Source organism: Phacochoerus africanus, chromosome 4 (assembly GCF_016906955.1).
Source record: "Phacochoerus africanus isolate WHEZ1 chromosome 4, ROS_Pafr_v1, whole genome shotgun sequence".
Lineage (NCBI taxonomy): Eukaryota > Metazoa > Chordata > Mammalia > Artiodactyla > Suidae > Phacochoerus > Phacochoerus africanus.
The window spans coordinates 82,774,947-82,788,171 of record NC_062547.1 but is presented as its reverse complement, the minus strand read 5'-3'; the positions used below and the strand labels follow the sequence as shown (position 1 = coordinate 82,788,171).

General features: G+C 39.1%; 1 protein-coding gene across 2 annotated transcripts; it reads left to right on the top strand.

Moving 5' to 3' along the window:
- Positions 1–48: 48 nt before the first annotated feature.
- ANKRA2 (ankyrin repeat family A member 2) lies at positions 49–12,716 on the top strand. 2 transcript variants are annotated; one of them, XM_047778090.1, is made up of 9 exons: positions 49–542; positions 3,170–3,558; positions 4,456–4,614; positions 6,561–6,626; positions 9,272–9,369; positions 9,846–9,971; positions 10,265–10,331; positions 10,836–10,916; positions 12,202–12,716. In XM_047778090.1, the coding sequence occupies exons 2-9, from the start codon at positions 3,270–3,272 to the stop codon at positions 12,255–12,257; spliced, it is 942 nt and encodes a 313-aa protein (XP_047634046.1). In that variant the 5' UTR covers positions 49–542; positions 3,170–3,269; the 3' UTR covers positions 12,258–12,716. The 2 variants fall into 2 exon arrangements, with proteins under 2 accessions (XP_047634046.1, XP_047634048.1); XM_047778092.1 differs by lacking the exon at positions 12,202–12,716 and having other exon boundaries at positions 10,816–10,876.
- Positions 12,717–13,225: the final 509 nt, after the last annotated feature.

Here is a 13,225-nt window from a genome sequence, read left to right as displayed (position 1 = left end):
TGAGATGGGCGGGGCGGCGAGGAGGAGGAGGCGGGGCCGGAGGGCGAGGCTGAGGCCTGGTGCTAGTGACCTAGAGCTGTGGCTGAAACGATGTTGTCTCTCTAGCACTGGGGCAGTTAAGGACTGCATAGTGCAGCGGCGGGAAAAAAAAAACCGGGAAGTTCTCTGGGCTGCAGCGATGAGGAACGTTTTTTGGCCGGAAAGCCGAAGAAGCAGTAGGAAGTGACGTCGCGGCCAAAACAAGCCGAGGCTTGGGGGGGCCTCCCCTGAATCTGTGGCCGCAGATGAAAAGGCCCCATTCGCACTCGCTGTCGGCTGTCGAAGGTGTTCGCCAGGCACTGTGCTCCCACCCGATCGGCCTCCTGCGCCCGTCCCTGGGACCAGCCCGCAGCGGTTGAGCTCGAGTTTCCGCCCACCGTACCGGAGCCGCGCTGGGACGTTTCGGGCAGAGCTGGCGGGTGGCGACAGAGCGGACATCCCTCCTTACAACAGTCTCCCTTCCAGCGGGTTCTTGTCCCGGGACGCCGGGACACCTGTCGCGTGTGAGGCATCATTCATTTTCATAGCTCCTTCCTTTCCTTGTGGGACAGTTTCAGGATGAGGAAGAACCGAGGCGGGGCGGTGGGGGGACTCCTGTTATTGGCGCCCACTGTGGACTAACCCAGTTGGCCCTTTCATTTCGTTAGTCTTTCTCCCCTTAGCCCTGGGCTCCGACGGATTGAGGTGATCTTAGCTCTCTGTGGTCTTACCTCTTTTTCTCACCGCCTCCTCTTCTCGATCATCTCCACCCCCCCCCTTCTCTTGTACTTAAAAATTATGATTTAAGGAGTCAACTTTGCTCCTCTTCTCTAGAGTAGTGCTGTTAAGGTAAGCGTTCTATTTCCATTCCCTCCTCCCCAAGTACATTTGCTCTTTCTCCCTCAAAGACCGGTAATTTCATCTATAAACTATCATGTATAACATGGAAGATGTTTAGAACTGGAAAGAACGTTAAAGATGTCCGTTCCAATCATCTTCATCTTATCTGAATAAAACGGGTCTCAGAAAACGTATATGATTTCTTTTTCCAGGGTTGCATTTCTAGTTGGTAGTGACGTTGGGCATGGAAAGCCAGATCTAATCAACTGGTATTTGTTGAGCATCTTGCAGGCCCATTTCAGGATAGAAAAGAATGTGGTGAAACTTTGTTAAGTTACAGATCACGAAATATTTATGGAGCACCGAATAGAACCAAGCACTGTTTTGTGTGCAGAGATTAGTAAGTTTGGCCCCCTATCCTAGAGGAGTTTTCAATTTATTGGGACTAGAAATGAAAATTTCCAAGAGAATGATAGATGCTAAAATATGTACAGGGTGCTGAGAGAACTTAAGGAGATGCCCTTTACCCAGCTCTGGATAAGAGTCGCTGGGAGATGGTGCCTCCCAGAAATCACAGTTCATATCTTTTAATATCCTTTTAAAGACCTCAGCGTTACACCTCCACTTCCGTTTGAATTACAATTCATTTTCTGTTCAGGTTTCCTTCCTACCTTGTACTAAGGTGTATTGACTTTGTTATCTGTTAACTGTCTTTATTATTGTTGTTGTTGTTGTTGTTGTTGTTGTTTATTTCTTCAGCTCTTTCTCCCTCCAAAGTTTTGGCTTAACTTAGTGCTACCTCTTATTTTAATAAACAGGGGGATGGAGACAGAAGAGGTGGATGGGTACCTCATAATTCAGGAGCTCCCTTTTTCTCTGCTCTGCGGTGGGCATAATAATTAACTGCCCTGATTACTCAAAGGATTGTTCTAAAGATCAATCTTGGAAAATGTTTTAAAACTGCAGACAGTGGTTATCTGTAAATGTATGACTTGCCAACCTTTGCTCCACTGTGATCCTAATGGATTTTTGTCTTTCAGTTCCAATTAATTCCAATTTTAAAACACCCTGCACCCTCAAATGTTCTAAGAGGCAGTAAACTCTAACATGAAAAAATTAAATAGATGTTATTAATTTTGTTCCTCTCAGTGACTGTATACCTAGGACAATTATATAATATCTTGCAGTTCATCCTTTTTTTTAGAAGCACTTTTAGGTAAAATAAAGAAATTTCTCTTGAAATTATATTAAGGTGCATAGCAAGTGCAGTGATTACCTTACTGAAAACTCATTTTAAAACAATAGTAAATGATTCAATAACAAGTGTGCTTATAATCTGTGTTTTGAGAGTTCACATTTATTGAGTTCATGTCTTGATGATCTATATTTGTAAAAAAAAAAAAATCAGTATTTCTTAATACTTTACAAAGATTGGAATCCAAAAATTATACTTTGATCTCAATGTCCTAGAGATGCTAAAGCAAAAAGCCAATCCATAATCTATAGTTTATTTTTCACAAAACCTGTATTAAGTTGCTAACATTTGATCTGAACAAAAACTCATCAATGAATATATCTTCAGTTCATCATAACTAAAGTTTTGCAAAACCTTTCGCTATCCAGGATGTTGTAGTTGCTAATAGACTTGGGTACACCTTGAGTTGTGTCTTTTATTTCTTTTTTGGGGGGAAGGGGAGACTGTATTGTATAGCAGCTTGGTGTGGAATCTCAGTTCCCAGACCAGGGATTGAACCTGGGCCACAAGAGTGAAAGCACTGAGGCCTAATGACTAGACCACCAGGGAACTCCTGAATTCTATCCTTTCTTAAATTCAAACTAAGGCCACTTATAAACAGCATGTTAAAAAGTGAGCCTCAGGTAAGAGGTTAAAGTTTTTACATGCAAGTTTATTTTTGTTGTTAGCCTGATTTTTTAAAATCCATTTGGCAATATTTAGGAATAGGAAAGGCGAGAAAAGGGCCACTAAAATTTGCTGGAACCTAGTGACAGAGAGATTCTAGTGAGAATCTTACTGTATTTCATTTGGTCTTTGCCAGGACCCTGAGGGGTTACTAGTATATCCCTATTTTACAGGTGAGACCGAGGCTTAGAGAAGTTGAGTAACTTATACAGATTCCCATGGCTAGTAAATGGTAAAACTTGGAATCAGACTCAGATTGCTCTACCTCTGAACTGTGTATGCTTTCTATTATGTGTAGTTGCTGACAACAGCACTGTTTGCCTTCTTGATTGAAAATGATGATTTTGTGCACTTCACATTGATATAATATTTTTAATTTTTTTCTTTCAGATGTTTTAATGTCCAAATTTGAAGAATACACTGGATACCACTCATAAAACCGAGGAAATCATGAAGAAATGTTTTAATTATTGAGACTACAGTTGAAATTATGGCTTCATCGGCAAATCTGGATATTGGAGCCCAGCTGATAGTGGAAGAGTGCCCCAGTGGTTACAGTCTCACTGGCATGCCAGACATTAAAATAGAACATCAGCTGGACTCAAATGCAGAAGAAGGATCAGCTCAGGGTGTTGCCATGGGAATGAAATTCATACTGCCAAACCGATTTGATATGAATGTGTGTTCTCGGTTTGTGAAGTCCTTAAATGAAGAGGATAGTAAAAACATTCAAGATCAAGTTAACTCTGACCTGGAGGTGGCATCTGTCCTATTTAAAGGTTGAAAGTTATGGTATAAGTACCTGCATTTGTTTTATTTTTATTTGAGGGTTTTATTTTTTTTTCCTTTCTGATCATGAGATTTTTAGTTTGTGAAGAGAATTTGGCAGTCATCTTTGAATATGATTTTCTAGATTCTTACAGAAACCAAAATTTAAATAATTTCATGTTATATAATGTCCATAAGTACATGCTCCTTTTCTTTTAGTTCTTGCTTGACCTTTGTTAATTTAGCAATTCTCTGATAAGGTTCCTTATTGTACCTTTTAAAATTACAGGAGAGGAGTTCCCATTGTGGCTCAGTGGTAACAAACCCAACTAGTATCCATGAGGATGTGGGTTCGATCCCTGGCACCGCTCAGTGGGTTAAGGATCCAGCATTGCCCTGAGCTGCGGTGTAGGTCACAGACACAGCTCCAGTCCCGATCCCATGTGGTTGTGGCTATGGTGTAGGACGGCAGCTGCAGCTCCGATTTGACCCCTAGCCTGGGAACTTCCATATGTCACTGGGTGCTGCCCCCCCCCCCAAGACAAAATTGTAGGAGAAAAAAAATTATGTATGCCTTTTAGAAACTAATTAACTAATATTCCCTATTTCACAAGTATGTGATTGGCATTAGCTTCCTATGCTTTAATGCAGTTACATCTGATCATATTGTAGATTTTATAACAATCTACTGAATAAAAAAACTAATCTCTGGATAAAAATGCTCAAGATTACTACTGATTTTTTTCTGGAACTTTCACTAGTACAGACTTTTTATGGCAAAAAATATCACTTGAGAACCAGTGAAGATGTTAGACATCATGTATTTCTTTTTTAATGTAAACATTGACATAGAACTTGGAAATGCTTTGTTGTTAAAATATTGTTTTAATGTGTTCAATTTTACTTAGCTGAATGCAATATCCATACATCTCCATCTCCGGGAATTCAAGTAAGGCATGTCTACACTCCCTCTACAACAAAGCACTTCTCACCCATCAAACAGTCAACTACTTTAACCAACAAACACAGAGGAAATGAGGTCTCAACCACACCTCTCTTAGCAAATTGTAAGTATTTCCCACTGAGGTATTAAAGTATTCTTGTTGCTAATATAATGGATTCAGGAGTTTGGCTTTGAAACATTATTTTCATTAAATGCATTCTCTATTTTGGAAAGCTTAAGTGACATCTTGATGGTGTTAGTAATTTAAAACTTTTTCACATACTATTGCATATCCAAATATTTCATGTTTTGTTTCTCTGTTGAGAACAGTGAAATATTAATTCTTAAAACCATCATAGCTTTACTATAAAAACAATGAATTGTTCTGAACTTTGTGTAAACCAAGGCATTGTGTATGTGTGTTCTTGGAGTGCACGTCACAAAGTAGATCACTGATCAACAGGTGATTTGTAGTAAAAGCTGAATGATACCTACTATAGTTTTGATTTTGAATATAATATGAACAGGAAATCACCTTTTTAAAAACTTAGAATTTACATTTTTTTTAATGTAGTACTACTCTAGAAGAAATAAAATGAAGGTTTTCTTTATTAACTAGAAAATATTCTTTGTAGTAAGAGTTTCTTAATGAGAGAAAAACGGTTAGCAATTTGATGTTAGGAACTATATTTGAGAATACGAGGTAAATGTATATTTTAAATTCTAAAGCATGGTGAAATATATGCCTTTACTTTGGGAATATCATATGCCTCCCGATTTTGAATTGTACGTGGTAGCAGTTAAGCCAGAAAGAGTTCTGACTCCACCTAAGGATCATTTCTGTTTTATTTGCATGTGCCTCCCAATTTCGTTCCTTTCTGTATTAAAGCCATCCAGTCATATCACCTGAAGTCAAGGATCAAATGAATACTAATTTTTAAGATGAACTGTCATAGAACAGTGCCTGTTTGGCTTTGTTTTAAAATAAAAAGATTGGAAGTTCCCATTGTGGCGCAGCATAAACGAATCTGACTAGGAACCATGAGGTTGTGGGTTCGACTCCTGGCCTCGCTCAATGTGTTAAGGATCTGGCGTTGCTGTGAGCTGTGGTGTAGGTCACAGACAAAGCTCAGATCCTGCGTTGCTGTGACTGTGGTGTAGGCCATCAGCCATAGCTCCGATTGGACCCCTAGCCTGGGAACTTCCATGTGCTGTGGGTGCAGCCTAAAAAGCAAAGAATAAAATAAAATAAAAAGATTGTCTTAAAATATCACAACCAGGAGTTCCCGTTGTGGCACAGTGGTTAACGAATCTGACTAAGAACCATGAGGTTGCCGGTTCAATCCCTGGCCTTGCTCAGTGGGTTAACGATCCTGCGTTGCCATGAGCTGTAGTGTAGGTTGCAGATGTGGCTCAGATCCCGTGTTGCTGTGGCTTTGGGGTAGGCCGGTGGCTACAGCTCTGATTCGACCCCTAGCATGGAAACCTCCATATGCCGCGGGAGCGGCCCAAGAAATGGCAAAAAAAAGACAGAAAAATAAAAAATAAAAAAAATAAAGTTAAAGTATCACAACCATAGAATTTCTGAGCTGAAAAACAAACAAACAAAAAAAAACAAAAAAAAACTAGAGATCAAGTGGTTCACATCCCCCATGTTACAGATAAAATGTTTAATCAGGTTTCCAAGGTCACACAGCTAATTGGCCACAACTACTAATTGGCCACAAGAATTTGCTTTCAAGGCTAGTTTTTCCTTTACTACTTCACTTCTCCTAAAGTTAAGAAGTAGCCATGGAATCTTGAAATAATGATATTTGGGATTTCAGTGAATTCAGTCAATTTAAAAAGGCAAAAGGGTCTTTTAGCCCCAGCTTCCTTATAAGTTTGGATAAAGAGAGAGAATTTTAAAAATTTAGCAAATGTTAAGGTATATTTTAAGTTAGATTTTTTTGAACAATAAAACGATAGTCCATGTTTTGGAAAAGAAAATTGCTACAAAAACACACGAACGAGATGATGCAAGTATATACCGTGCAGATACACATGAAGCTTTTTATGGTATTATTTCAGCTTTATCTGTGCACCAACTGGCTGCTCAGGGAGAGATGCTGTACCTGGCTACTCGTATCGAACAAGGTACTGGCCTATTTTTTTTTTAATGTATTTAAAACGAATTTAGTAGGATTTATTAGATTTGTTATATTATTTTTATACAAAGAGGTACAAAGACAAAAAAAATAGTTGCATAATCTCGCCAGGAAAATGATCCAATAGATACTTTTGAAAAAATAGTAAAGTATAAAAGTTACAGCTTCCCTTACCACCCATCAGCAAGCATTGTAAGTTCCTTATATTTTCAGAAGACTTTCTGGAAAATATTTCTATTTATTTTGGGGTTATGTGTGAGTATATGTATGTACTTTTTTTATTTACACAAGAGGGAAAATATACACTCTGCATTGCACTTTACTTTTTTCACTTAAATTTTGAGATCTTTCCATATAAGCACATAAAAAAGATCTTTCATTCTTTTTAATAGGTCTGTGATTTTGCATTGTATTGCATATGCCATGTTTTTTATTTATTTATTTATTTATTTATTTTTGTCTTTTGTCTTTTTGTTGTTGTTGTTGCTATTTCTTGGGCCGCTCCCGCGGCATATGGAGGTTCCCAGGCTAGGGGTCGAATCGGAGCTGTAGCCACCGGCCTACGCCAGAGCCACAGCAACGCGGGATCCGAGCCGTGTCTGCAACCTACACCACAGCTCACGGCAACGCTGGATCGTTAACCCACTGAGCAAGGGCAGGGACTGAACCTGCAACCTCATGGTTCCTAGTCGGATTCATTAACCACTGCGCCATGACGGGAACTCCCCATGTTTTTTATTTTTAACTAGTCCCCCTGGTGGTCATTGATTCCAGTTTGTTTCTATTAAATAATAATGTTGTTGGCATTCTTTTTTTTTTTTTTTTTTTGGCTGTACCTGCAGCATTCAGAAGTTCCTAGACCAGGGATCAAACCCACACTGCCATGCCACAGCAGTGACCCAAGCCACAGCAGAAATGATAACAGATCCTTAACTACTAGGCCACCAGGAAACTCCCAGCATTCATTTAAAGTATATCCATAGGGTAAATTCCTACTAGTATATTTACTGGGTCAAAAGGTATATGAATTTTTATATCTCTGTTGCCAAATGTTTGCCCTGTCCAAGTTAAGAGTTTCTATACCCTATACCCTCACTGACACAGAATATTATCAGACTTTATAATCTTTGCTAATTTCATGGGTGAAAAATGGTATCTTTCACTGGTTTTGTTTGCCTTTTTTTTTTTTTTTTTGGCTTTTTAGGGCCACACCAAAGGCATATGGAGGTTCCCAGGCCAGGGGTCAAATCAGAGTTACAGCCGCCGGCCTGCACCACAGCCACAGCAATGCAGAATCCAAGCCATATCTGTGACCTACACCACAGCTTATGGCAACGCCAGACCCTCAACCCATAGAGCAAGGCCAGGGATCGAACCTGCGTCCTCATGGATGCTTTGCCTTTTTAAAATTATGGTCTATTTTAATTTCTTTTGTGTAAACTGCCTGTTATATATTAGTTACTTATATGAACTCTTATCTAAATTAAAGAAGTTCACTTTTTGCTTTTTATGTTACATATATTTTTTCCCAGTTTGCCTTTTTTCCTTAACTTCATGATGTTTTCAAACAAAGGGCTTACCTTAACTTTTTAAATTGGTGAATTTTTTTCCTTGTGCCTTCTGAGTTTTATGTCTTGCTTAGAAAAGATTTCCTGCTCCCAGATTATAAATTTACTCATGCCTTATTCTAGAATTTCTGTGGTTTCCTTTTTTACATTTCGATCTTGACCCACATGGAACGTGTTTTGGTGTAATGAGGTAAAGATCGAACTTTAACTTTTATTTTCATTTTTCAAAAAGTTAGCCAGTTGTCCCAGCATTCTTAATACAGGGCTTATGATTAAAGAGTGCTTTTTTTAAAAAATCATGCCATTCTTCTGTAAGAAATTTACTTCATCATTATATTTCTGTTTGTTTATAAATATTTGAAAGTTTTATTTTCAATCTGCTAATAAATTTGGGGGGAGGGGCACTGGATTTTATAACTAGTGGACTGAATCCAGGGAACAACATGGGTTTCAAGGTAGAATCGAATAGTACTGTGTTTCAGGTTAGTCACTCTTTATTCACATCATAGTATGTTAGCAAAACCACCAAAATGAAAGAAACTCAAAAGCAGCAGTATTAGCTAGAGAACAGAAAACAGCTTAAATAAGATTTTGGATTTTTTTATGGGATATATTTACATAATGCCAAGGGCTCTCACATAACCTTATTTTTATTGTGATCCTCCCAGCTGTACATTGAGATAAGCAAGGTGTTATTCTGGCTATTGAAGAAATTAAATGACATGCCCAGAATCACACCACTGCAAAGTCAAGATTAAAACTCTGGCCTCCTGATTCTGACTCCAGTGTTCTGTGGACTGCCTTGTTCCTGACATGCTGTTGTGTCTAGTAGCTTATACTTTAAATAAAATGCTGTTTGCACTCAGCTACGTACATTGAGGCACATTTTAATACATTCAGACTGCACATCACAACAACACACAACAGGACTTCAGTGAATGCAATCAGCAACACCATGAACCTCGTTGAGTGTTACAGTCAACTTTTTAGAATGCCAGTATTTTCATAGCGATATTAATATGTGGTTGTTAAATTAGATCACAAAAATTGCTTTTCTTTTAAATAGAAAATGTTATCAATCACACGGACGAAGAAGGATTTACTCCTCTGATGTGGGCTGCAGCACACGGGCAAATAGCTGTGGTAGAGTTTCTACTTCAGAATGTAAGGAAAATGCCTCAGAAAATGTATCTATACAGTTATTTAAGTTCAGTTAAATAGTGAGTAAAAGTATTTGTATCTCCAGCCAGCTAGATGTAATGGTAGAGGATCCAAAAAAAAAAAAATGTTTAAATGCTCTTCCTATTTTTGTGGAACTTGGATCTAGTTGAGCAGGCAAGGGAGTCATACATGCAACAGGGAGCGAGAAGTTGATGCCCAGACCCCACCTAGCGCCCTGGGAGCAAAAGCACTGTCAGCCCTGTAGGAGGAGATGTCATTTGACTTCAGAAGAACAGGATAATTAGGATTGAGGTAGAGGGAGGAAGGAAGGCATTCAGACAGCCTGAGTAGCCGTTTGTGTTAATTCCTTATTACCCTCAGAACATTCTAAGTGTTGAACTGTAATTATTATTGACAAAAGTAACAATATCCTTGTTTTCAAAAATTGAACAGGCTTGTATCTCCATTTCCCACTCCAGGGTGCGGATCCCCAGCTTTTGGGAAAAGGTCGAGAAAGTGCACTGTCATTGGCCTGTAGTAAGGGCTACACAGATATTGTCAAGATGCTGCTGGATTGTGGAGTGGATGTAAATGAATACGATTGGGTGAGTCGATAATACTAATTCTTAAGTTACTGGAGCAAAGTCTAGGATTTATTTGGTTTGGGAGGCATAATAAGTTGTGTTGAACACTTGGAAGACTAATTACCTTAGTTAATTAAACATCTGGAAGAAAAAGTTAATAAACTCAATTATTAGCTCGGATTTAAGTATTCTCCACAAAATATTAAAATTACCTTAACCTACTGTTACCTGCCCACTTCTCACAAACCCTCTCACAGCAGCATTAAATTATGTCCATCTTGCCTCCAGAACGTAACCACCATCTCCTTTTGCAGAATGGAGGGACGCCTTTGCTTTATGCTGTACATGGAAATCATGTGAAATGTGTAAAAATGCTCTTAGGTAAGTAGGTAAAAGTGGAAATATTTAGAAAATGCCACATGAAGACTTTATTTTTCACAAGCTGGCCTCAGGAGAATCAATGAGCTCTTATTAAATATGTTATTCACCCCTGGAGCAACGGCTCCTCCCAGGTTGCTCATGAAAGCAGCAGCTCCATCACACGACACGCCCGCAAGAGGACCCTCTGTCCTTGTTGCTTTCCTTTTAGGGGTCTCGTGTGAATCCACAGCTCTTTTCTCTGTCCACAGCGTCTTTGTGCCTAAGTTCTGGCTGCAGTTGTTGATTAGTTTCAGTTGCTCTAGAGGGTGCCTGTTTGATGTGTCCTTGCTCCAGCTCATCAAAGTAGATTCCCTGCCCCTGTGTACTCAGTGCTTTGTCAGACCATCCTGACAATACCTTTCAGATCTGCTGAAAATCTGTCCTGCTCTCTGCACATGAGCCTAATAGACAGACATATCCACATTTTTTCATTTTATTTATGTAGATTTCTCTATCTTGGTATAGAAAATGGAGCTGACCCAACAATTGAAACTGACTCTGGATATAATTCTATGGACTTAGCTGTAGCCTTGGGCTACAGAAGTGGTAAGTATTTTAGAACGCTCAGATTTCATTTTAGTAAAGCTCTGTAATAATACAAACAAGTGGTCCAAACCGTTTTTATCACTTGCAGTCCTAGAACATATATGTTATCCTAATTCCTGACTTTTTTTTTTTTTTTTTTTTGCTTTTTAGGACTGCACTTGCAACATATGGAAGTTTCTAGGCTAGGGGTTGAATCGGAAGCTGCAGCTGCCAGCGTACATCACAGTCACAGCCGTGCCGGATCCTCAACCCACTGAGCAAGGCCAAGGATCAAACCCACGTCCTTATGGCTACTAGTTAGATCTGTTACCGCTGAGCCACAGTGGGAACTCCTGACATACTTTTAACAGTGAGCAAAATCAACAAATTCCTAAAAAGCCTAGAAATGAGTCTGTTACTATTAACTTTTTCACCAACCCAAATAATTAGTTGCTGGAGGATAAGTCCACGCCTATATACAAGATGTGTTTTGGATTTCTTAGCCAATTACTTATTAAATGCTTTATAGGTGCCCTTTCTCTTTTCCTTAGAACAATCTTGTACTCTTAGACTGTCCTTCAGTTTCAAAATGTGAAAACCAAGAACAGAAAATCTAGTAACCTGGACATTTACTAAAGTCAGTAACAGACTAAGTTTTAAGTATTGCGTTATAATCTTATCCCCCTCAGACTGTGAGTATATTACAATTAGAAACTCTTTTAGGGAGTTCCCGTCGTGGCACAATGGAAACGAATCTGAGGAACCGTGAAATTGCGGGTTTGATCCCTGGCCTCACTCAGTGGGTTATGGATCCAGCGTTGCCATGAGCTATGGTGTAGGTCACAGAGGCTCAGATCTGGCGTTGCTGTGGCTCTGGTGTAGGCTGGCAGCTACAGCTCCCATTAGACCCCTAGCCTGGGAACCTCCATATGCCTCGGTTGGGAATGGTAAGTTGAATTTGATAGTTCTTTTTAAAACTGTGTAGGGAGTTCCCACCGTGGCTCAGTGGTTAACGAATCCAACTAGGAACCATGAGGTTGCGGGTTCAATCCCTGGCCTTGCTCAGTGGGTTAAGGATCCGGCGTTGCCATGAGCTGTGGTGTGGGTCCCAGATGCGGCTTGGATCCCGCATTGCTGTGGCTCTGGCATAGGCTGGTGGCTACAGCTCTGATTCGACCCCTAGTCTGGGAACCTCCATATGCTTCGGGAGCGGCCCAAGAAATGGCAAAAAGACCAAAAAATAAAATAAAATAAAATAAAACTGTATAATCAACATGCTATGTTCTTGATAACCTGTCTTTTCTAGTTCAACAGGTTATTGAGTCACATTTACTGAAACTGCTTCAGAACATCAAGGAGTAGACAGAGTCGTCAGAAAGTGTTGTCTGCCCTTCCATTTACTTCTGGTTCTTATAAATGATAGTTTTGTTTACTTATAAATTTTTACCTCAGTTGCAATATTTACTGATTTTTAGTAAGTTTTAATAAATATTCCTCTGAGTAAATGTTCACTGGTTTATAATAAAATTAATGTTGATGCTTTTTTATAAATGTTTTACTGCATATTTAAAATTATAAATGAATGTTTTGTGGCATGTAAATTTTTATGGTACAGATAGTTATCTGTCTTTGTATCAAGTGCTGTAATTTAACATTTTCAGAAATTATTCTACCCTGTTCATCTTCATTCTTTTATTAACTTGTTGACTTTATATATGGTTTGCTATAAATCCATAGGAAAAAAATTATTATTGAATTTAAAATGCACAGTGTGATTGTTTACAAAATGATATAAATGAATAAAGTGCTTTTTTTCTGTTAGTGTGCATGCTGGTTTTTTTTTTAATTGTATAAGATTATTAAGGAATTTAGGAATTTTTTTTTTTTTTAGGGCCGCACCCAGTGGTGGCACATGGAATTTCCCGAGCTAGGGGTTGAATTGGATCTGCAGCTGCCAGCCTACACCACAGCCATGGCAATATCAGATCCGAACCACATCTGTGACCTGCACCACACCTTGCAGCAATGCTGGTTCCTCAACCCACTGAGCAAGGCCAGGGATGGAACCCGCATCCTCACAGACACTACGTTGGGTTCTTAACCGGCTGAGCCACAACGGGAACTCCTATTTGGGATTTTTAGCTTAACCTTTTGTCTGGCTAGGACATGCCATTAGAGCAAAGAATATAATTAAAGTAGACTATAAGTCAAGTCAATCAATAAAGATTGATTCTCATTTCTAGAAGTATATTAAGAATATTCTTCCTCTTGTGAATAAGTTTTTCAGTAGGAAAAGTCCCCTGTGATAGAGAAATCAATTCTTCAATAAA